A 24,628-nucleotide genomic window follows, 5' to 3' on the forward strand; every position below is an offset into this window, starting at 1 on the left:
GAAAATCACACGGACGAGGGTGGGGGCGTGCCCGGCTGCACGGCCTTCACCAGGGCCCGCCCCCACCAAGTTCCGTTACTGGAAGTACAACACCTTAAATGGGTCCTCCTCTCAAAAACAATTTTTCCACATAATGAAAAATGTAATGGCAATTACATTTTTAAATAACTTTAAACTCACTGAACATTTCTCACTGAGAAATGAGTTGAAGACTAAAGGTTTTGATATGTTGATATTTGATTCACAGGTATGGGGCCTGTTATCCGGAATGGTGTTTTCCAGATAACGGATGCTTCAGTAAATTGGATCTTCGTACCTTAAGTCTATTTGGATAAAATGGAGTCTATTGGAGAAGGCCTTTCCGTAATTCTGAGCTTTCATGATAACGGGTTTCCAGATAATGGATACCATATCTGTATATCTGGCATTGCAACTTAGGTTATTAAAGCAAGTAATACAAAGGCTATATTTTAACCGTTAAGTGTCTGCAGTTTGCTGAATATGGCGATATGTCATTTGCTAAAAAAAAAACAAGTGTGTACTGTTTTATGCAATTATGACTTTTGAAGTCCAGGTCTTTGATATATCAACTTCAGGATAGAGGCTTTGAATTCAGTATTCCTTATAGTGTATATGAAGGGGTTTAGCAATGGGGAAATGACTGTGTACATGACAGAAATAAAGCTATCTTGATCCATTACATGACTTGATTTGGGTCTTAGATACATAAAAATTTCAGAACCATAAAATATTGTAATGGATGCAAAGTGAGAGGCGCAGGTGGAGAAAGCTTTCCTTTTTCCCGACTTTGAAGATATGTTCAGAATAGTGAAGATGATCAGTGAATAAGAGATTATAGTTAATATTAAGGACCCAACAATAACGGCGCCGGCTAAGACAAAAATGGCCATTTCATTGACCTGAGTGTCGGTACATGCCAATTCTAGAACAGGTAGGACGTCACAAAAAAAATGATTAATTTCATTAGCATCACAAAAGGGTAAAGAGTATGTAAGGCTGGTGTGTACTAGAGAATTAACTGCACCAATAAGCAATGACCCTGCTATTAGCTTAGCACATACTCTGTCATTCATAGTAACACAGTACAAGAGTGGATTAGAGATTGCATGGTATCGATCACAGGCCATGGCTGCAAGCACATAGCACTCTGTACCACCCAGAAACCCAGAAAGCAAAGTACATCTGTATAGCGCAACCATAGAAAGAAATCCTCTTCTCCTCTGCAAGTAGGTCCGACAGCAGCTTTGGAACAGTGGCAGAAACATAACAGGTTTCAAGGAAAGAGAAATTGGAAAGGAGGTAGTACATGGGTGTATGAAGATTTGAGTTACGTCTATATGCCACACTGATCAACACATTTCCAAGCACTGTTATTACATAGATGTTGAAAAATATGACAAAGAGCAAACGCTGCATAGCTGGAGCCACAGTAAATCCAGCAAGAATAAATTCTGTTATTGAGGTGTGATTTATCTCTCTCCATTTTATCATCAGGTTTTCTGGATTTAAGCAAAAAAATCACAAGTATTTTAATGGTTATACAGTATATTGACTGATCTTAAGAAGTGAACAGAGACTCCCTGTTCTGTAAAATGGCCATAACAGTTCAATGCTGGTTGTACTGGTGCTTTAGAAAAAACAAATTAGCTATTCATTAAACTAGGTAAACCTGCTTCTGAGAAACGAAGAAATGCAGGCTGTATTCGTGCCTCTGTATTGGGCCAAAACTATACACTCCATAAAGAACATTAAGGGGGATTTTTACTGAATCTCAAACTTTCCCATTTCTTTATTAAAACAAAGTTGACCTAACTCCCATCCACGAATTTAACAAATTTATCAAAAACTGAGCTCTAAAAAGTTGGTACAGGAAAAGTCGCGACTAAATCATGTGATAATTGGAATTGTACGACTTTTTTGAATTTGACGCCCAAATCGCACAACTTTTTTGAGGTGTCACCTGTTAACCCCGACTTTTTCCGATTATCCAGCACAGATCACAATGTCAAGAAACATCTTCAAATTGTAAAATGAACATCTGCCATTGACGTCTACATGACCTAAACAGGTTTTAGCTGGAGTATTTTCAGATTTGTATTTTTAGCAGCTTTGGGGTATATTAAATCTCTATATATGATTTTTTCCTATAAAAATTCTAGTTTTTCCCATTTAAAAACTTAACCAGAAAAAAATCAAGGTTAAATAAAGAGGCCCCATAATTTTCACTGAGATTCATGTTGTTTTCTTAGCTATACTTTTTTCTCCCTTTCTTCTGCAATTACTTTCTCCTCATTCTTTTACCAATTGTTTTCTCTTGTATGTATATTTAAGAGTTTTACTGTCCTCTTCTGCTCTTTTTACTTTGCTCCATCTTTTTCTCTTGTTGCTCCTTTTTCACCTCCCTATTTCTCTTCTGTTGTTCATTTGAATTCATCTTTACATTGTTCCGTTTTATTCTCGGTTTCCCACTTCTCTTCTGCTCTACTTTTTTCGCCCCTGTTCTCCTATTTTTCCATTAGCATTCTTTATAGTTTTCCTTTTTCCTCTCCTCCCTGTGCCTTTGGTTTTCCCCTTTTTCTTCTTCCATATAGAGATCTATTTATCAAAATTAATTATTTTCAAATTTGGGGAGATATGCTAAACAAAGTGGTGCTTTCATCACTGAAATCAGTGTAAATAAAAATAAAAAAATCAAAGGTGTGTCACTCATCTTTCAGTTTGTTTGTGCCTAAGAGAAAGATACATTCACAAATAGCAATACAGGTATGGGATCTGCTATCAAGAATGTTTGGGATCTGTGGTTTTTCAGATAAAGAGTTTTCCACAATTTGGATAGCCATACCTTAAGGTCTACTAAAAATATATTTTGTTTTCAAATTTATAATTTTTATTTATTTTAAGGGGCCGATTCACTAAATTTGAGTGAAGGATTCGAAGTAAAAAAACTTCGAATTTCGAAGTATTTTTTGGGCTACTTCGACCATCGAATGGGCTACTTCGACCTTCGACTACGACTTCGAATCGAAGGATTCAAACTAAAAATCGTTCGACTATTCGACTATTCGATAGTCGAAGTACTGTCTCTTTAAAAAAAACTTTGACACCCTAGTTCGGCAGACAAAAGCTACCGAAGTCAATGTTAGCCTATGGGGAAGGTCCCCATAGGCTTTCCTAAGTTTTTTTGATCGAAGGATATTCCTTCGATCGTTGGATTAAAATCCTTCGAATCGTTCGATTCAAAGGATTTAATCGTTCGATCGAAGGAATAATCCTTCGATCGTACGATCACAGTATTTGCGCTTAATCCTTCGACTTCGATATTCGAAGTCGAAGGATTTCAATTCCTAGTCGAATATCGAGGGTTAATTAACCCTTGATATTCGACCCTTAATGAATCAGCCCCTAAGTGTACCAATCTCATTTATTGGCATCACTTATTAAAAGCATGCAAATAGCTTGTTCTGAAATAGTTATTGTATTTGGTACAAAGTCCTATTAAGTAAAAGAAAAAAGAAACAAGAAATGTAGGAGGTGAAATCCTATGTGCCCCCTGAATAGTAATTTAACCTTAAGTAAAATAAAACAAAATCAAAAGACATAAACAGATTGTGTCATCTCAATTCAAATTCCACGCCATTTGTCCCCCTTGCCTGTAGGGTGCCTATAATTAGGTTAGATAAGGAGAAGGGAGAAAAAAAAAGGAAACAAGAGTTTCAACTTATAAGTAGAGGTTTAGGTTAGGGCATAAGGTTCTGAGATTGCTACGGTCCACTTGTTCAAATTTACTATGCGGTCCTGGTCGTGGACCTGCTGTATTTTGTCATCCACAAATTGTCTTGATGGCTTCAAAATCTGATACAAACCTAACAACAGTTTTTCTATAAATACACAGGTATGGGATTCGTTATCTGGAACCTGTTATCCAGAAAGCTCCAAATTATCAAAAGGCCATCTCCCATAGACTCAATTTTATCCAAATAATCCAAAAATTCCTTTTTCTCTGTAATAATAAAACCATACACTGTACTTGATCCAAACTAAGATATAATTAATCATTATTGAAAGCAAAAAAAAGTTGGGTTTATTTCATGTTTAAATGATTTTCTAGTAGACTTAGGGTGTTAATTACTAAATTCTGAATGCAAAAATCACAACAAATTCAGACTTTTAAAAATTTTTTTTCGGAATTTATTAAACCCTGAGGATGGAAAAGTCTGAATCTAAATATCCGGCATCTCAGACCTGTCGAGGTTGCATATAAGTCAATGGGAGAAGTCCCAATGATTTTGTGATTTTCACTGGGTTTTGTGCAGTAGCTCGAATTTTTCGGGTGAAAATTCCAAAAATATCATGAAAATCGGATTTTTACCCGCAAAGCTGATTTTCGTGAAAATTTAATAATAAATAAGCATAAAAAACCTGAGCGGATTTGATCGGAGTTTGTAGCAGAAAATATTAAGATAAATTCGGACTTTGATAAATAATCCCCTTAGTGTATGGACAGCCAAATTACAGAAAGATCCATTATCTGGAAAATCCCAGGAACATTCTGGATAACAGCTCCCATACTTGTACAAAACAAAGTAGGATAAAAGTGATATCAATAGTAATTTAATGGAATGTCTGTAGAAACAATAGATTTATTTTGTTTTATCTCTTCATATCTTTTAGATCTGAAATGATTAAACAACAAGCAACATACCGTGCAAAATAACAAGCTTGTAAAGACAGCATTTATAGAGAAGCAAAAATAGTTCTGATAACAGGAGTTTGGAAAGTGATTTGTATTGGTGCTTATATTGCTTTGTGGTCAAACAAAAGTCCCTAGTGGGAGATATTTATCAAGGGGAAACAAGTTTACATCTGTGTAATGTTACCTTGAATGTTGTGGATGTGTGATCAGCAAGAATTTGCTTAGTATGCAGTTGTTTAATTCTAGAATGGTGGATTATCTTAGGTTTAATGAAGAGATGCACCAAATACCTGATTTGGTTTATGATTTATTATATCTCAGCAATTTTTTTGCTGGAGGTTTCAGCAGCACTGAAGCTGAATAAAGTGTTAGTATGTCATATATGATTCTATTCTAAGCAACTTTAGCATTGGTGCTGAACTTTTATTGTTTTTGGTTTTCAAATGAATGTCCTTACTATTTGATTTCTTCCTGCCCTGGAACTGGCAATGCTATCTGGTTATTAGGGTTATCAGGGTCACTGACCCAAGAAAACAAAAGTCAGAATCTCTGTGATCCTTCAATTTTAGAATTGTTCTATTTTTTTCTATTCTTATCTTTCTATTCAGTTCCTCAACTGTTCAACTGCCATACTGACCTCTAAAATGTTGTATGACAAGTTGGGTAATTATGCCTGTTCAGACAAATAGCTGGTAAAGCAGCAAACCTGAAAGATGCAAAACAAAAACAAATTCAAAAACACAAAGTATAAAAAAAAAAAATACTATGCCAGAATGCCTTCTATATCACTCTCTATATCACATTAAGGGGCAGATTTGTCCAGGGTCGAAGTGAATTCGAGGGAATTTTCGAAGTAAAAAAATTTGAAATTCAAAGTAATTTTTTTGGATACTTCGACCATCGAATAGGCTACTACGACTTCAAATTTACTACGAATTTGAGTGAAGTAAAATAGTTTGAATATTCGAATATTCGATCATCAAAGTATTGTCTCTTTAAAAAAACTTTGACTTCAATAGTTCGCCAAATTAAACCTGCCGAAGTGCTATGTTAGCCTATGGGAACCTTCTAATCGAACGATTTTACTGTGATCTTTCGATGGCCAAATTATGTGAAAAATCCTTTGACTTCGGTATTTTTTACTTCGAAATTTGACCCTTGATAAATATGCCCCTAAAAGTTAATGCTAAGGTGTACTATCCCTATACGTTATGTGTCCAATCATTTTGGGCACATAATCCAAAAATGATGGATTTGGTAAATATTTATTTGAATGCTTTAAAGGCATGAAATATCCATAAATATTCAAATATCCCTTTGGATATAAGAGTGTGGAGTTGGACTTATGAAACTGGAGTCATACATCACTTGGAATACTAGAAACAAACTCTAAACCATATAGCTTATAGAACCAGTCAAGGCAATGTATAATCCCTAGTAGAGCTACAGTAAGTAGAGTAAACTATCCATAATCCATATGCATCTAAAGTTAAGCAAGTCTAGCTAGCCAAACTGTAACCCCAACTAGTGATGGGCGAATTTATTCGTTAGGCGCGGATTTGTGGCGAATCCCCGAATTTCGCTGCTGGCGAATAAATTTGCGAAACTGCAGCAAAAATTCGTCTGCGAAGCCGGAGTCCAAAATGAGACGTTGGCTGTGTTTCTTGAATTTTGTGGCATTTCGCAAATTTTTCACTGTTTCGTGAATTTCACGTGAAATTCATGAATTTTTCAGCAAAAATCACTGACCCCAACCAGAATCAGGGCAGATAAACTATAAGAAAGTCCACATTTGGATCAAGCCATGTTGAGATGGTTTATAGAGATACATCCAAGAAAAAAAAGTCTTCTTGTAGCTTCTTCCAGGTTACGTTATCTTCCAGGTGTCTGTGGCTAGGTCAGTTCCTTACTATGACATAATTGTAAGGAACTTGTAAGCTCCACTTGGGCAGGGAGTGATATTAAGGTTGTATAATCTTATTAGTGAATATATTGGTGCAAAATAATATAATTGAAAAATATATAATTATATATGCTGGCAGATATTCTGTATTGAATCAAATCACAAATGCAACTGTGGGATTCCAAAGTAGATGCCGCTCCTTCCGTAAATTCATCTATTGGAACCTCGCTACTCCTGCCTGCAGATGCTGGACCCTATCTATAGGTGTATTGCTATTTCCCATTTGTGGCTCTCTCCATTCACCCCATAAAGCTGTATTATTGTTCAAGTCAAAGACTTGACCCTACTTTTCAAAAATTAAGGTGGTTATGTAATAAAAGTCACTAAGTTTGCCCAGGTGCAGTAACCCATAGAAACTAATCAAAGGGTAGAATTTACTGGTCATCTGTTTAAAAGGGAAGGAAACCTAGTCAGCGCAAACCCCCCACCCCCCTCCCGTTTGTTGCCCACCCTCCCTCCTCCCCCCTGGCCTACCTGTCCCGCTGGGCAAATGCCCCTAACTTGTTACTTACCCTTCTGCGCAGGTCCAGTCCAGGGAGTTCACCGACGACATCTTCTTCCACGCGATCTTCTTCCTGCTGTGAACGGCGTTTTGGCGCATGCGCAGTAGGATCATTTCGCCGGTACGGATCTACTGCGCATGCACCAAAAGTCACGCGCATGCGCAGTAGATCGTACCGGCAAAATTATCCTACTGCGCATGCGCCGTTCAAAGCAGGAAGAAGATCGCGTGGAAGAAGATGTCGTTGGTGAACTCCCTGGACTGGACCTGCGCAGAAGGGTAAGTAACAAGTTAGGGGCATTTGCCCAGCGGGACGGGTAGGCCAGGGGGGGGAGGGAGGGTGGGCAACAAACGGGAGGGGGGGGTGGGGGGTTCGCGCCGACTAGGTTTCCTTCCCCTTTAAAAGCAAACATCTCATTGGTTGCTATGGGTTACTGCTCCTGGGCAAACTTAGTGCCTTATGCATATGGGGGTAAATGTTTAATTAATTTCCAAGCAACACAAACATTTTAACGAACCTTTATCAAGTTGTGGCAAACATTTTTAGTGATGATGGGATCACTTTTGGCACATGATTATGTGCAGTTTTAATTACAGCTTTCAAGTTGGATTCCATTGAGACAAGTCTGGCACTTATTGACACAACCTGCTAATGGAACCGGGGCACTACCATCACTTGCATGCTGGCAGTAATTTCAGGTTTACCAAGCATCGATATGTAAATGTTCTCTTAATTTTTCAGGGTAAGCTGGGTGGCCTTTCTTTGGAGCTCCCTGCAAGAAGTATATTGTATATGGCCACAAGAACATTTTATGAATGGCGTTAATGTGAGAATAATTTTTTATCCCATTTCCTCCAGAACCAAGTTTGCAATTTCAACTTCATGTTGACATACTGTACTAAAGTGAGTTACAGCTTCAGCAGACACCAACATATATTACCCACTTGAAGCCAGTATTAAAGCTTCCTAGTCACATCATGATGAAAGCTGGAAATGGCTTAATTTTGTGTGTATCTGTTCATTCGATAAACAGAAGGTGAAATATATGTTAAAGCACATCTAGTAAATTTTGAGTAATAAGTCAGTAATAGGTTTATGTGACAATACCCTATACACCTGCTGCATATATCAATACTCATTACCGCTCATAAATAAATACAATATTGGATTACTCAGTCACATAGGTTTACATAGTTACATAGATAAATCGGCTTGAAAAAACAAGTTCAACCCCTCCATATGAAACCCAAAATCTTAGACGCTGCCTTAGCCTTTCAGATATGGAAATGCAAGCTACACAAACAACATATAATATGATATTAAAGCAAACACAAAACACAAATAGAAAGGTACAGATCTGAGATCCGTTATCTGAAACCTGTTATCCAGAAAGCTCCTAATTACAGGCCAGAAAGGCCATCACCCATACACTCCATTTTAATCAAATTTAGGGATGCACCGAATCCAGGATCCGGTTCGGGATTCGGCCAGGATTCGCCTTTTTCAGCAGGATTCGGATCCGGCCAAATCCTTGTGCCTGGCTGAACCGAATCCGAATCCTAATTTGCATATGTAAATTAGGGGAGGGGAGGAAAATTGCATGACTTTTCATCACAAAAGAAGGATTTTTTCCACTTATGCAAATTAGGGTTTGGATTCGGTTCGGTATTCGGCCAAATCTTTCACGAAGGATTCGGGGATTCGGCCGAATCCCAAATAGTGGATTCAGGTGCATCCCTAATCAAATTATTCAAATTTTTTTTTTAACAATCTTCTTTTTCACTGTATTAATAGAACAGTAGTGTGTGCTTGATAACAAGTAAGATATAATTAATCTTATTGGAGGTAAAACAGTCCTATTGGGTTAAATTTATGTTTCAATTACTTTTTATTGGACTTAAGGTATGGAGATCCAATTTATTGAAAGATCCATTGTCAGGAAAGCCTCTGGTTCTGAGCATTCTGGATAACAGGTCCCCTACCTGTACTTTCCTTATTTCCAGGCTAATTTCCTTCTATTCAGTAATTTTCTCACAGCAGATTTTACATCATTGTTTCTTAGACTATATATAAAAGGGTTTAGCAGCGGAGCTATGATGGTATACATGATAGCGACCACCGTATCGTGATGCATAGCATAACTTGATTTTGGCCTTAAGTACATAAAGAAGATGGAGCCATAAAATATCGTCACAACTGTCAAGTGAGAAGTGCAAGTGGAGAAAGCCTTCTTCCTGCCCGTTGCTGAATGGATTGTCAGAATCGTTGAGATGATCTGTATGTAAGAAATGATTATCAGTATAAACGCACCGCCAGTAACAGAACCGCCAATAATATACATGACGATTTCATTTATCCAGGTGTCTGTGCATGCAAGTTTCAGCAAAGGTGGGACATCACAGAAAATATGATTCACTTTATTGGAACAGAAAGACAAGGTGTGTGTAAGTAACGTATGAACAAGAGCATTGGCGGCACCAATAACCCATGAGCCAACAAGAAGCTTAATACAGACAGCTTTATTCATAATGATCCTGTACAAGAGAGGGTGGCATATAGCGTTGTATCGATCATAAGCCATGGCTGCAAGCACATAGAACTCTGTGCCAGCCAGATGCACAATGCCGTAGATCTGGGTAAAACAGCCATAAAAGGATATTCTTTTTTTCTCAGCTAACATATTTTGCAGCATTTTCGGAGAGCTTGTCGAAACGTAACAGATTTCAAGAAAGGAAAAGTTACTGAGGTAAAAATACATGGGGGTGTGCAGGCTGAGACTGAATTTATATATAAGGATAATGGAGGCATTTCCGAGTACAGTGATGATATAGATGCACAAAAAGATGCAAAAAAGATATTGCTGGAGCTCAGGAATCTCTGATAGACCCACAAGAATAAATTCTGTTACTGGGGTGCCGTTTCCCTTATCCATTTTGTTGTTCGTTTCTGTTGAGGAAAAAGAATAAACAAAATTAATATTTTTTTAATTATTATGATTTTTGCATAATAATTCAAGTAGTTTTAATTTAAGGTCTTCCATTGTGGGTTAGAGGTTTGCAGGCAGTGTTCCATGATCCCAAGTTCCTGTACAATCAACCACAACCAATTGCTTATCATGCAGATTATTTTGTTTTCATACAAATTACTTATTTCTAGTGATGGGCGAATTACTCCTGTTTTGCCGAAAATTTGCACGAAATTCACGAAATGGAGAAGAATTAGCGAACCATGAATTTTGACGCCGGCGACAATGCTGACGCTGGCGAAAATTCTGACGCCATTAAATTCAATGGGCGCCTAGAATTATAGCCTGTGCCAGCAATTGTGCCAGCATCAGAATTGTCGCCAGCGTCTGCATTGTCGCAAGCGTCAAAAGTATTTTGACGCCAGCGAATTTTTTTCTGGCGAATTTTCGCGGCAATTTCGCAGATTTATTCGCCGCCGCAGAAATTTGCCGCAAATTCGCGCCTAGAGAACAAATTTGCCCATCACTACTTATTTATTTCTTGTTCCCATTCACCTCTCTGGCATAAGAGTTCATAAACTAAAAAAGTGCAATATACAGGTATGGGACGTGTTATCCAGAATTCTTGGGACCTAGAGTTTTCCAATTAACGGATATTTCTGTAATTTGGATCTCCATACCTTAAGTCTACTAGAAATCATGTAAACATTAAATAAGCTGGTTTTGCTTTCAATAAGGATTAATTATATCTTAGTTGGGATCAAGTACAAGGTATTGTTTTATTATTACAAAGAAAAAGGAAATCATTTTTAAAAATGTGAAATTTTCAGAAAAAATAGGGTCTATAGTAGATGGCCTTTCCATAATACAGAACTTTCTGGATAATGGGTTTCTGGATAACGGATCCCATACCTGTATATGTACAATTTAATATGTTTTATCCATAATGCAATTTATCCCATAATTCAAAGTTAATTGTATCACTACCGAACCCAGCATAGTATTTTTTTAGCAAGGAGGAGTGTATATTTTTGGAATTGCTAGCTGTTGGCCATTGCTGTTTTTTAGTTATGTTTTCAGAATCCATGTCTATGATGCTGACAAGTGGCTAAGACTATGGGGACCATTTACTACACACATTTTACCACAAATCTCTAAAAATTGCTGGTTTTCCCATTTTATGAAGCATACAAAACACGAAAACCTCTAATAAAAAACTTCATCAGGTCGCGGTCCTATAGAAGTCAATGGGAGCTGCGCTGATCCTATTTGACTCATTTAAATTAATTCTGACTTTTTGAGGTATTTGTCATTTTTTAGCGCATCGTTCAGCATAATTTTCCATTCATACTTTTTACTTTTTAAGATCTTTTATTTAAATGTCAGGACATTTGTGAGTTTAGTCATGTTTTCCAAAACCTCTAAAACCACTAAAATCTGACCTGACTTGATAAATAGGCCTCCACTTAAGGTACAATAGCCCAGTGTGTTTTGACTGCCGCTGGAGATTGTGCATGGGGGGGGGCCTATACATAAACATGGAAATTAATATTTCATGGATGGATGTTTGTTGGGATTCAGCTAAGATCCATCCTTTTTCAGCAGGATTTGGATTCAACCGAATTCAACCTGTATGGCAGAACCAAATCCAAAAAATCACATGACAAGGAAGTCAAAATTTTAATTTTTAACTTTTTTGGCCTTTTACTCTAATTTACATATGCAAGTTAGGGTTCAGATTTGGTTCGGTATTTGGCCAAATCTTTCACAAAGGATTCGGCTGAATCCTAAAATAGTGAATTTTTTGCATCCCTAATATAGATGCCCAGTGATATATATAAAACAGGTACTTCTGTCTGAAATACTTTATTTACAAAAAATCTTAGGATATAATCTGAATTTTCAATTACAAAGGATAAATATCCAAGAACTAAAACAAATATTTTAACATCTTGAAAAATCTAGCTAGAAGAAATGGAGTGGCTCTGAAGTCATATTTTCATATTTGGTACAATATCAGCAATCTGATCCCAGCTAGATAACAAACGTGTCTACAGGAAAAATATATAAATAGATACCCTTTCTACAGCATTCACCTACAGTAACCAAAGATATGGAGGAAACCAGAGAAGATAAGACAGTTTACAATGGCATTTGCTGTCTTATTTATAGGCTGACTACCAATATCCAAATTTAATAAATTAACTAGTATGTAATATTTATTTCTAATTTTATTATTTTTACCTTTCCGTATTCGTTATTACTTTAGATAACTTTTATATAATTACATAGTTAAATTGGGTTGAAAAAAAAAGTCCATCAAGTTCAACCCCTCCAAATGAAAACCCAGCATCCATACACACACCCCTCCCTACTGCATGGAATGCTAATTCTCATTATTTGGATTGTGCTGACTTTTGTTTTTTAAAATGTTGTTGTTTTCATCCTACATTTGTAAACTAAAACTGCTGAAATGAATTTGCCATTATAAAACAGAGCAGGGGTATATGGTACTTACAACAAAATTGTCTTACCTTGATAGCTATTTATTCTGATTTCTTTATGCTTTGTGTATCACTCTGATCTCATTTCCAAATATTTCAACTTTTATCCACATGTGTGTACAGGAAAATGCTCTCCCAGCCTCCTGAAATACAACCAGCCCATTGTTTTAAAATGTATTAAATGCTATCAGAGTTATCAGATTATATTGAAGGTTTGTGTCCAGTTCAAGTACTATATGAAATTTCTTTTTTTGTGATGTATGACATCTTGTAAACATATTAAAAAAAAGTATGAATTAATGATATGTAAACCTGTGGGACACCAAACCCCTATTAGTTATTTCAAGGCTACATGTCTCCATGTTGTTTCTACTATATTCTGGATTTTATTTATGGGTGCCAGTGGGCCCAGTGCAGAGATCTCTTTGGAAGGCCCTTTAGCCTGGGACAGTGCCTTCAGCAGGTTAGCATGAGCATACAAATGGCATGCAATAAAGAAATGGTCTCTACCAAAGTAGAATTGTGGTCCAGGTGCTTTGGGCCAATGGCAGCAGATTAATCATAATTGCAAAATTGAATAAATAATAAAAACTGAAAAAAATAACTTGTTACTTGTTGTGTTGTAGAGTTAACTCTCCAAGCAGACATTCTAGCAGTTGATAGGTCTGATGGAGGACCACATGCCACAGTCCTGTTACCAGTTGAGTTACTACTCTAAATTTTAAATATAAATGCATCCTTGTTGTAAAAGTTTAATTAAAACATCTTTATTAACTACATTTTTAAAACACCTTTGTTAACTGGGTTTAGGTTGCAGATTTTTTCTACTGAGTATGCATGGGCCTCTATAGAATTTCTGTGATACGTTTTGATTATTAAGGGGCAGATTTATCAAGAGTCAAAGTGAAAATTCGAATTCGTATTTTGAATTTAAAAATTAGAATTTTTATTTTAGTGTAATTCAACTAGGCAATCGTTAAAATTTGATTCAAGTTTTTAAAAAAAAAAAATTTTGAATTTCGAAATATATCATTTTGAATATTCGCCACTTTAAAACTGCTGAATTGCTGTTTTAGCCCATGGGGGATGTCCTGAATTTTTTTTTTTGGGAGAAAAAACTCGAATCAAATTTGATTAGAATTTGATTCAAATTCGCGGGTCAATGCCATTCACCCGAATTGAAATTTTAACTCGAAAATCTAGTTTATGGGAGTTGTTTTTATAAACTTCCATAAACTCTAAATTCGACCCTTGATAAATCTGCCCCCACATGTGGTGCATGCCACGTATGTTTAACTCAACAAACTAGGTACCATAGCTCATCTGTACAAAGCTTGGGTATATGATATTTGCTTACTTATGTCTTATTAGATGCAATATAGTTTGTAACAGTTGTCAAGTCCAGTTATACTGGTCCAACAATTTGAGAATATTGCTTTGTAGTTGAAGATGGTAAAATCATTAGACTGGGTTAATAAAACATGAATTGCTTATGCTCCAGATACTTTCCCCAGAAACAAACTTGGTGATCAGTAAATATTATGCTTGCTGTATATTTCAGAAAATGAGAAAGTTGAAATCAGCACAAGGTAAAGATAACAGAACAATTTAAAGTGTTCTCTATGTTTTCAAAAGAGACATCTTTTAAAACAAATACGAAATGCAGAAACATAAAATAAAGGATGCCAAAGTATTGCTCTCTACTAATTTTAAACTAATTGCTGGCTGACATACTGAGTATATATAGCATTTAGTTTTGTTGTTGCATTGTGGTTAATTGGAAATATGTCCCCAAAGTGCTAGAGTTAAGACATGATAAACAAGTGCTCATCTGTGGTTTGTTAATTTCAAAAATTAGCTACATAGTGCCAACTATAACTTTGTACTTTTAATTGCCTTAAAGAAATAAAACTATCAGTATAAAATATTTTGATGGTGTTTGGGAACCATTTCTTAGAGAGGAAAGTAGAGAGGAACGAAATGCACTAATCAAATTCTATTCCAGTTGAGAGTTTACTGGGCTATCTGCAGCAGTACTTATAGATATTTAAGTAATTTTGGACACTAGTTAAGATAAACAACAGTTATGACAGGCAACACATGAAGTCTAGGCCAGTGGTCAAGGCAGGTAGCAAACCAGAGTCTAAAAACCAAGCAATGGGTATGCAACTAGCATGCAACATCTTTAATCCAGTTGTAGGAGCAGCCTTTAGGAGTATTTGGACAGATTAGAACATGTCGTGTTTTGCAGTTCGGAGAGGGGATTGTTTCCCTTCCTTGTCACTTAAGTATTTGGCCAGCGGTTCCATTGCTTTTAAAGAAGCCACCACATGTTCTTTTTGGTCCAGACTAGTTGGAGGGGGTGGTGTGCTGGAGAGCCTGAGGTGGAAACAGGCCTTGTAGGACTAGGAAAGTTTGAAAACAGTTCAGTCTAGAAGTGAGAATAAGGATCAAGGTAGTTAGTTGAACAGTCAGAGGCTCCAACATGGACAGCAAAAGGTTTGGTACCCTGTGGTGTTATCAAACAGTACATGGATTGTAAAGTCTTTAAAGGAACAGCATCACTGACACAGAGGAGGTAGACAGCAGTCTGGGATCCAGCAGTCTGGGAGATCTTATTCTGTTCCTTATTGGGGAAACCTGTGTGGCTAGGAGTTCATCAGTTGTCTTGTGTAAACCTACAGTTTATTTACTTCTAAAGTGTGTGCTGCAAGTGCCCTAGGCTGTAACGGTGGTGTGGTTGCAACTTAACCTACTATCCCAGGAAGGCATGGGACTGCACATTACAAAAGCAAAGATTTTTTGACTTTAAGTTGTTAAAGTCAAAAAATCCTGTAACAGTAGGTTTATCCCAGGGAAATGTCTGTACATTTGTGGATAGTGCACTTTCTATCAAATTATATTCAATGGGTTAATAAATCTTTCTACTCCTAAATGCCAAACTTTCTTAAATTAGCGTTTTTTATAAAAACTTGTGAAAATTCTGGAAAATCACATCAAACCTTTTAATTTTAAACTTTTTATCTCCCCCATAACATTAGCTATGAAGAAAAAACATTCAAAATATGAATGTCAGGGGTCCACCAAATAGTTTAATGGTGTGCATGAAAAGGATCAGAAAACTATGGGCCAGATTCAATTCACTGAAAAAGGGGTTTATCATGTGAAAAGTCATTGACAAGATTCAATTCGATGTTCTGCAAATTTCAATAGAGTTTTCATGTGATAAACCGTGAGGTACGTTTTTCTGAATTGAATCTCAAATTGAATCTTGTCCATTACTTTTTACATTAACCTTTTTATCACTGAATTGAATCTGGCCCTATATGTCATATAGTTTCTGCATACAAATTGTCCTGGAGGTCACTTGAGCTACTGGAAAATTAACAAATTTACTGCACTTTATATGGGGTACAGCCACAAAAAAATTTTTTAATGCATATATTTTTGGAAAGTACATATTTGGGTGTATGCAAAATGTGTAATCGTATTGCAAAGGTTTCCTAAAGATAGCGGTTTTTAATAAAATATATGGAATGTACCTCAAACCTTCAGTTTACAGCATTTTATCTCAAACATGTCATTAGGTAAAACATCCTAAATATGAATGCCAAAGATATGCATAGAATCACAAAACTATTTGGCATTTAAAGATCCCAAAATAAACTGAGTGCAAATTGTCCTAGAGGTCACTTCAGCTATTGAAAAAACACATTTACTGCATTACATGTGCAGTAGTGATGGGCGAATTTATTCCTCAGGCGCGTATTTGCGGTGAATTCCTGTAATTCAGTGCCGGCAAATAAATTTGCGAAACCGCCATGAAAAGTTGGTTTTTAATTAAATTTCAGAAAATTGTCTCGAAGCTTGAAATTTACTCCATCATATACCCCACATTTTGTAACCTACCAACATAAAACATCCTAAATATGAACACCAAGGATTCGCTAAATTGTGTATACAAAGAATTACTAAACTATGTGAGTACATAGATATTTAAATTAAATGTAATTATTCCTATGAATTTTCATAGCTGGCTGCTGCAAAATAAGCACCCGGTATGTGTATTATGTGCCAAAAGATCCCCTAACAGTATGGAGACCCTAGCTTGCCTATTGTAATCACCGTTCAAAATCTCAATTTTAATAGTTTAGTTTTCCAAATAAATTGAACTGAAACTGAACTGAAAATGCAATAAAATGGCTAACAATGTAACAAAATGCAGGGGGGGGGCTGGGAAAATGTGGAAACAAAGGAGTCAGAGTGGCTTTTTTGGCCACTTCCCTGCGTAGAAGAGCTACAGAACATATAGAATCTACATTCTGCAGCACTTAAAGCCTTTTATCCACAGAACTTAAAATGTTAATTAATTCTGAAATCCCACCAGCTCAGCATTCTTATCACTTACATTTAGATAAACATACCATTTATCCTGTTTATTATTTATCATGTAGTATTATTTTATCGTTATTGTATCATATTGTTTTATAATATTGTATTATTATAATGTATCATTAGTACTTTTAGATAAACATTCTGCACCATGTTAGATACCATTAAGCACGATTGCTTCCATATTCTAAGCTTAATGTCACAACTGTAGTGGGTGGAGAATAAGCCAAAACTGAACGATTGTGCCTGTGTAACTGTGGAAAGTGATGGCAAAGACATCTGCCTGTCACTTTGTTCTTGGGGTGGATTACACCATTGAAATAGCACAGTGGTTATGGGACTAAATCCGCTCTGTGTGTGTAATGATGGGCATATGTAATCTCTGTCACTGTCCGGAGCTACGGTGGAGGAAAAGAACGAGTGTGACACTATCCTTCAGGTCAGAATCTGAATTCTAATGTAGGATAACTCTTACATATTTATTGAAATTGTATTTTTGTTAAGGGGATCACTTATATTAAAAAAAAGATAGCGGTTGTTGGCAGTGGTCACTTCTTAAAAGCAACGATTGAGTAGCTTCCTTCATCGACCTGCTTTTTTCATGACATATATAACATTTTTCAATATAGCATAGCAAACAGAACAAGGTTTTCAGATTTCAAAACATTACAATACGAACAACCCCACAATTTTCGCTCATTGTTAATGGAGACACATTCCTGTAGACATAAATCATGTTGGGACTGATTATTCAGCTTAGCAAAATTAATTTATTACAATATTTGCATTTCTTGGTATGAAAAGGAGCAACCACAATCCTTGCTCTTGTTAAAAAAACAAACAGCACTTACTCATAGACTCCAATAAGACAGAAGCAGTCAGTGGCCTAATTGTCATGAACAATGGCAAAAGGTTTCCTTAGTTTAACCAAATTACACCTTTCAACCAAAAGACTGAAAGGAGGTTTCAGTTTCAGAAAAGGGAATTTAACGATAAGAATATTGAACCTGGGAAATGGTCTCCCTAAAGCAGTTTCATTGGGATTAAAGGGCATGTAGAGTTTAAAATAGAATAAGGATAGAAATGCTGTATTTTGTATACTAAATATAAACATGAACTTACATGTAAAGTTTAAAATAGAATAAGGCTAGAAATGCTGTATTTTGTATACTAAATATAAACATGAACTTACTGCACCACAAGCCTAATCAAACAAATGATTTATGCTTTCAAAGTTGGCTACAGGGGGTCACCATCTTGTAACTTTGTTAAACATATTTGCAAGACCAAGACTGTGCACATGCTCAGTGTGGTCTGGGTTGCTTAGGGATCATTATAAACAAAGGTGCTTGAGTTCTGCTTGGCTGGGAAGTAAGGCGGGGGCTCCCCCTGCTGTTCATAAGTATGATTGTTTCCCTGCTCAGCAGTTAGGGACCATCTGACAATTCCTATCCACAGCAGTAAATGAAGGGAGAATTTCACCGCATACAGTCAGGTTTCTTATAAAAACGGTACACATTTTTTAATTAGAGTATATTGGAGATAGGTTTCTTTTTCATTAAAGAAAGTAAAAATGGGATTTTATTTTTTTGCCTTTACATGCCCTTTAAGGACATAGTTTTGAGTTGTGTGTCCTTTTCTTTGCAACTTGGAAAACTTATACAGTACAATGATGACCCAGTGGTTTTGGAGTATAAAAAAAGATACTTTCCCCTCCGTTGTGTGACAAAGAGACAGTTTCTAAAGTTATTTTACGCCTCTCGAAATTAAATAGGAATTTATTGAATCCCCTAATTATTAACAAAATCACACCTTCCTTTAATATTTCCAAGCTGCCATTCTTTGCAGTATTTTTGTCACAGCTACTTTGACATCCTTATTTCTGAGACTATAAATGAAAGGGTTTAACAGAGGGGCAATAATTGTATACATAACAGCAACCAGCCTGTCATGGTGCATAGCATAACTTGATTTGGGTCTTAGATACATAAAAAAGATTGAGCCGTAAAATATAGCCACTACCGTCAGGTGAGAAGTGCAAGTGGAAAAGGCTTTTTTCCTTCCTGAAGATGATTGGATATTTAGAATAGTTAAGATTATCTTTATGTAAGAGATTAATGTCAATATAAATGAACCACCGGTAACAGAACCACCAACGACAAACATGCCGAGTTCATTGATCCAGGTGTTTATACACGAGAGCTTCAGTAAAGGTGGGACATCACAAAAGAAATGTTGAATCTTATTAGAACAGAAAGGCAGCATGTATGCAAGGAGAGTATGCACTAGAGCATTTGCAGCACCAATAACCCATGAGCCACAGAGAAGCTGAATACAAAGTGCTTTATTCATAATGATGCTGTACAAGAGCGGGTGGCATATTGCATTATATCGATCATAAGCCATGGCTGCAAGCACAAAGAACTCTGTGCCAGCCAAAAACAATACGCTGTACATTTGAACAAAGCAGCCATGCAACGGTATTGTTTTTCTCCCCGTTACCATGTTTTGCAACATTTTAGGAGCAGTTGCTGAGACGTAACATATTTCCAATAGGGAAAAGTTGCTGAGATAAAAATACATAGGGGTGCGCAAGTTTGGACTGAATTTATATATAAGAATAATTGATGCATTTCCAAGTACAGTGATTATATAAATGCAAAGAAAAATACAAAACAGAAAAAACTGAAGCTCTGGGATCTCCGAAAGTCCCTCAAGAATAAATTCAGTTACTGTGGTGCCATTTCCGTTGTTCATTTTGTTACTTATTCCTGAGGATCAAATAAAGACAGCCTTTTTTTTTATGAGCGACAACTTAAACATGCTTGTAATATATATCATTAGCTACAATAAGAATCAACAAAAGGTTTTCAGTTAGTGAAAGTATAGTTCAGGGAGCACAATATGGATCTTAGTCAGGTCAAAATGTTGGGTGGTGTGAGTAAGAATATTAGAAAAACTTGCATCACAATAACCCTCTCATATTGTTCTAAAATCTCTACTGAGTTTGCTAGTTACCAGTCTAGATCCTCTTGACTATTCAAAGCAAAGGCCCCATGCCTTGTGCCTTTAAATATGAATCTTTCAGCTGATTTTTAATTCCCTAATCATTTATTGTAGAAAATGCATTATACTCTTTATCACACAAGCTTGTAGGGCACTGTATACTCCAAGAAGTTGGAAAATGCTGGAAGGAGTGAGTTAGCAGAAGATGGATTCAACCTGCAAGATGAGAAGTAATGGTAGAAATAAAGTCTACCTGTTCTTCCCTCTTCTAAATGATCCAGGGTTTCCTGAGGAGTATGGGAGTAAAATAATAACCTCCTGAGGTCCCTGTCCAATCATCAAACTTTAAAACACAAGAAGCCTTGTCTATATATGTATTTATGTCTTTATTTATATAACACTCTAGGCCATTTTTCCAATTTCTAGATAAACCCAAATTCTACTGTGCTAAAAACATTATTACATTAAGAAAATGTGAAAGGCCACAAGTCCTATATTTATTGTGTGTTTCACAAAGACTTTCCAATCTGATAATCCTTCATCAGGTTCACAGTAAGTGATATTACACATAAAGAATGAGCAAATGCTGTAATGTTATCCTATCTTAACTATAGCATGTGTTTTTTTTTAACCATTTTTGTTTTTTTATTACTAGGATGCTGACTGTGCTTAGAATTTGGCACATGTAACAGAGCCACACTAATATATCAGCTGTTTGTTACTTGTTCTGTCATTTTATAATGATTTTATTGGGATGTCGGAGAGGGGCTGTGTAGGGTATGCAATCTAATGTTGCACATGTTTTGTGAATACGAGGATATTTCATTTTTTTTAAATAATTTGTTTGGCATTTAAAATTTCTAATAAAACTTTATAAAACACCTGGCCTTCATATTTGATCTTTTATAAAAAAAATTGCATTTTGTATAAAAGACACTGAGTAGCTAAATGGTGGTACCAATGTAATTAGAGCAACCAGAATATCCCTTCCATTACACTATATTTCCCTTTTCTCTATCCTCTGCTCTCACTTTGTCTTTTTACACTATTAACAGTTTGAAACTCTCCCATTACCCTATAACAGCAGAATGTTAAATGGAACACATGAAACTATGTATTGGCCCCCACCCCTCACCTTTCCATTCTGTTTTGTTTTTGGCATTTTTATTTTTACAGAATGTCTACCACAATTTTGTTATAGCCATTTATTTATTTTTTTGAATCTTGAAACCATGTTGTTACACATCAATGTGTATAAATCTGCGTCATGTTTCTCTAAATTATGATTTGCTAATTTCATATCATTGTTACATAACACAGAACATTATTGGAATGTTACTAAAATCAATCATATATTTACTGTATATTTAATAAAAAGGCGATGGCTGCGGGGCAAACATTGTAACACAAATCGTAACTTCTTCAGCACAAAGACTCTACTTACAGTTTTTATAGTTGGTTATTTTGTCCTTTAAATCTGCAGATTTGGAATATGTAATTCTTTATAATGTACATAATTTACAATAACCACCCTGAGGAAACCATATCCTTTATTCGTATCTTCATTACAGTAAAGTGCCTGTGTGTTTATCACTAGTACGTTGACTTAACTGGAGAATGGCTGAGCATCTATTAAATGAGGGCACAGCTTAAAACCATGCAGTTATGCACACAAAAATATAATACGCGTCTCCATTGCATAAAATGTATCTACTATTTTTTTTATTTTTGGTCTCTATATATAGTATACTGTGAGAAATAATTGCTCTGTAGTACATTTGTGAGGATTCCCTGCTGAATTCATCTGCTGTAAACAAGAGTGCATATAGGCTTTATTAATTGGAAAACAAGGGATTTGTCATTCTAAAAAAAGTTCTTGTTGTATTTTAAATGGGATGTACATACTGTTTCTCAATCATGGCTTACCTGGATATTGCAGGACTACATCGCATGCATATTTTAACATAGTGTAAGGGGGTAGCGCAGGCTGTGACATCATGGTGAGATCCTAAAGCAACACTGCAAAATAAACTTAAAGGAGAATGGGATTGGGCTCTGGAGGGTTAGCCATGGTGTGTTGATATCAACTTGGGCTTGTAGCAGTGTCCATACTCTTTGTCCATGGCTGAGGGTGGGAAGAAAGAAGCCAAACAGCGAAGTAAGTTTCAATGACATTACAGAGCGCTGTCAGATTCTGCCTATTTACAAACTATTTGTCCACGATGCCCTTTAAATTCAGCTGGATCTCCAGCCCAATAAATACTAAAACATCCTCTAATGAGAATTCTGTTTGTGCACACCAGGCTCTCTGCTCTAGTTGACAGCATACAAATGATTAAAGTGATTTTCAAATATCTGGTTACAGTTTTATACAGACAAGCTAAATTACACAGCGATCTCTATTTGTTGGCAAGCAAGGTGGCTGATACATGGCTGGTAAGCTGTTTGTGAAGGTTCTCATTTATCCAGGCCATGGTATATCTATAGTAATAAGTCAAATGTGAAGCCCACCACTCTTTCCCAGACTGTGGGGAGTAACTGTGAGGTCAGGCCCTGTTCTAGCTGAGTGATGTTATGTTATATGGCATCAACTGTGAAAAAGGTTTGTCTTACACATCATTTAGCAGTTGTTTTTGGACTTTTTGTAGTTAATCTGTGTAACTCCATCAAGGCTAGGCTAGACCTTGTTCGGCTAGGAAACAGGCAGCACACAAGTTACATTTGGCCCTATCTTTAACGGAAGGGGCCTTTGCTACATGAAAGGGTGAAGGAATAGTGTTGTGCAAATACACCTCACTTGTGCTGTTTGAACTGGACACCAGAAACAAACAAACTGCAGCAGACTTTATTCACTTAACGCCCTATTAGGCTGTGATCCCTACACTACAGGCCAGTGTTGCCTGAGAGGAGAGCTACCTATTCTATCCCTCCTAGTTGGAGTCAGACTGCTCTTGCTAAGCTAGTTCTATCTGCCTCACTTTCCTAGAAAGTGCTTTACAGAGACCTACCTTGTCCTGACTACACCTCATTCATGGGGTCCAACTTCACCAAGGGTCTCACCACCCTTGGGGCCTTCCTTTTACTGGGGCCCAAGCTCCAGTCTCCCAACACACCCACTCCCTCCTCCAAGCTCCACCCTCTGCCCAGCACTATACTGAGGTGTGACAGGAACTTGTGAACAGCCTCTGGGCCAGTGATACACTGTACACATTATGCGAATAAGCTAAAGCAGATACATGGGCTTTTGCCCAGCAACTAGAGAACAAGAAAGTGTAGGCATTTAAAGCCATAGGGGAGTGTTAACTCTATGGGTCCCTATATCTTCTTGACTTTGTGGCCCTTTACGGTGGAATCCAGACATCTGCTGCATGCTATGACTCCATGTTATCGGAATCTGAGGCTGAAGCAAAAGTGCAATATATTGCAATGTGAAGGTTCACATTCATCCAGGTCATGGTTTATAGTAATAAGTCAAATCAACTGGGCTTGCTGTATTTGTTTGTGGCAGACAATAGCGGCAAACTCTATTGGCTACCACATTCAATGCTGTTTTGGCACCTCTCCCTGGACTGCTTCATAACACCTCATAACTCCAGCCATGCTAATACAATCAACACCTTGGTTTCATGAAGTCTCTGACTCTATGTTGGTTATACTGACAGATTATGCTGACTGGAGCAATATTCCATGGTATTTAACCATGGAAAGATTTTTGTACAGGTCATTCTGAATTGAGAAAGCCAGTCAAATGACTTGCAAAATAGAAAAAATACAGCAAGTCCAGTTGATTTGACTTATTACTACAGATATGTTAGTTTGTTCAGGGCCAGATTTGCCCTGAGGGTGCCCGGAGGCCGGCATCCTCTGTCGCCCCCTCCCTCTCTAAGGCTAGCGCGCTTGCACATCCTGTCTTCTTGCCTGAGCACTAGCGCCGAAAGTCTAGTGCTCCGGAATCACAGGTATTGCTTGTGCGGCTGGGCAGCATGGCGCCCCTTAATTGATACCGCCGTAGGCCCGGGCCTTTGCGGCCTTGCCGCAAATCGGGGCCTGGGTTTGTTACCAGAGAATGTTCGTACTTCTCTGTAGCTAATAGCACTCTGTGCACTACAAGAGCTAAAATTCAGATTATGAAGTTACCAAGAGAAGCTTGTTGCAGCACCTGGTAACTTGAAGAGCACCTCATGGCACTAGTGTCCCTGGATAAAAAAGTTTTTCTTGCTTGACAAAGAGTGGAGTGCCACTCGAAACGTTGTATTTTCATGCTGCTGTCCCACATACAATAAAGACAGTTTTATTGAAACTGGAGTGCTGTCTACTGGGAGAGAATCATTTAAAATCCTGGCAGGGAAGGAGGGACTAAAACACTGATGTTACAAATTGTAACAACTTCTCTACAGCTCACAGACAGCATGCAGGAACTAACTTAACCCACAATGCATTGCACTATGATGTTCTGTTCCTTATTGAAATCATGTGTGCAGGGAATTATGTGGTTTGGAGGATGCAGACTAAGGACAGCTGGCTGTTGATACAAAGTAACAGTAGTCAGCCAGCTCAGCAAAGTAGTCAGACAGATCAGAA

At 36.9% G+C, this 24,628-nt stretch overlaps 2 protein-coding genes and 1 pseudogene across 2 annotated transcripts; all 3 read right to left on the bottom strand.

Annotated features, from left to right (window-relative positions):
• Positions 1-554: 554 nt before the first annotated feature.
• On the bottom strand, positions 555-2,455 carry LOC108695854 (annotated as a pseudogene).
• Positions 2,456-9,173: 6,718 nt separating this feature from the next.
• LOC108695855 (olfactory receptor 1020) lies at positions 9,174-10,112 on the bottom strand. Its single transcript, XM_018224808.1, has one exon. It carries the CDS (start codon positions 10,110-10,112, stop codon positions 9,174-9,176), a length of 939 nt encoding a protein of 312 aa, XP_018080297.1.
• An 8,747-nt stretch (positions 10,113-18,859) lies between these two features.
• On the bottom strand, positions 18,860-19,798 carry LOC108695857 (olfactory receptor 5V1). Its single transcript, XM_018224809.1, has one exon. It carries the CDS (start codon positions 19,796-19,798, stop codon positions 18,860-18,862), a length of 939 nt encoding a protein of 312 aa, XP_018080298.1.
• Positions 19,799-24,628: the final 4,830 nt, after the last annotated feature.

The sequence above is a fragment of the Xenopus laevis genome, chromosome 7L (genome assembly GCF_017654675.1).
Source record: "Xenopus laevis strain J_2021 chromosome 7L, Xenopus_laevis_v10.1, whole genome shotgun sequence".
Taxonomy (NCBI): domain Eukaryota; kingdom Metazoa; phylum Chordata; class Amphibia; order Anura; family Pipidae; genus Xenopus; species Xenopus laevis.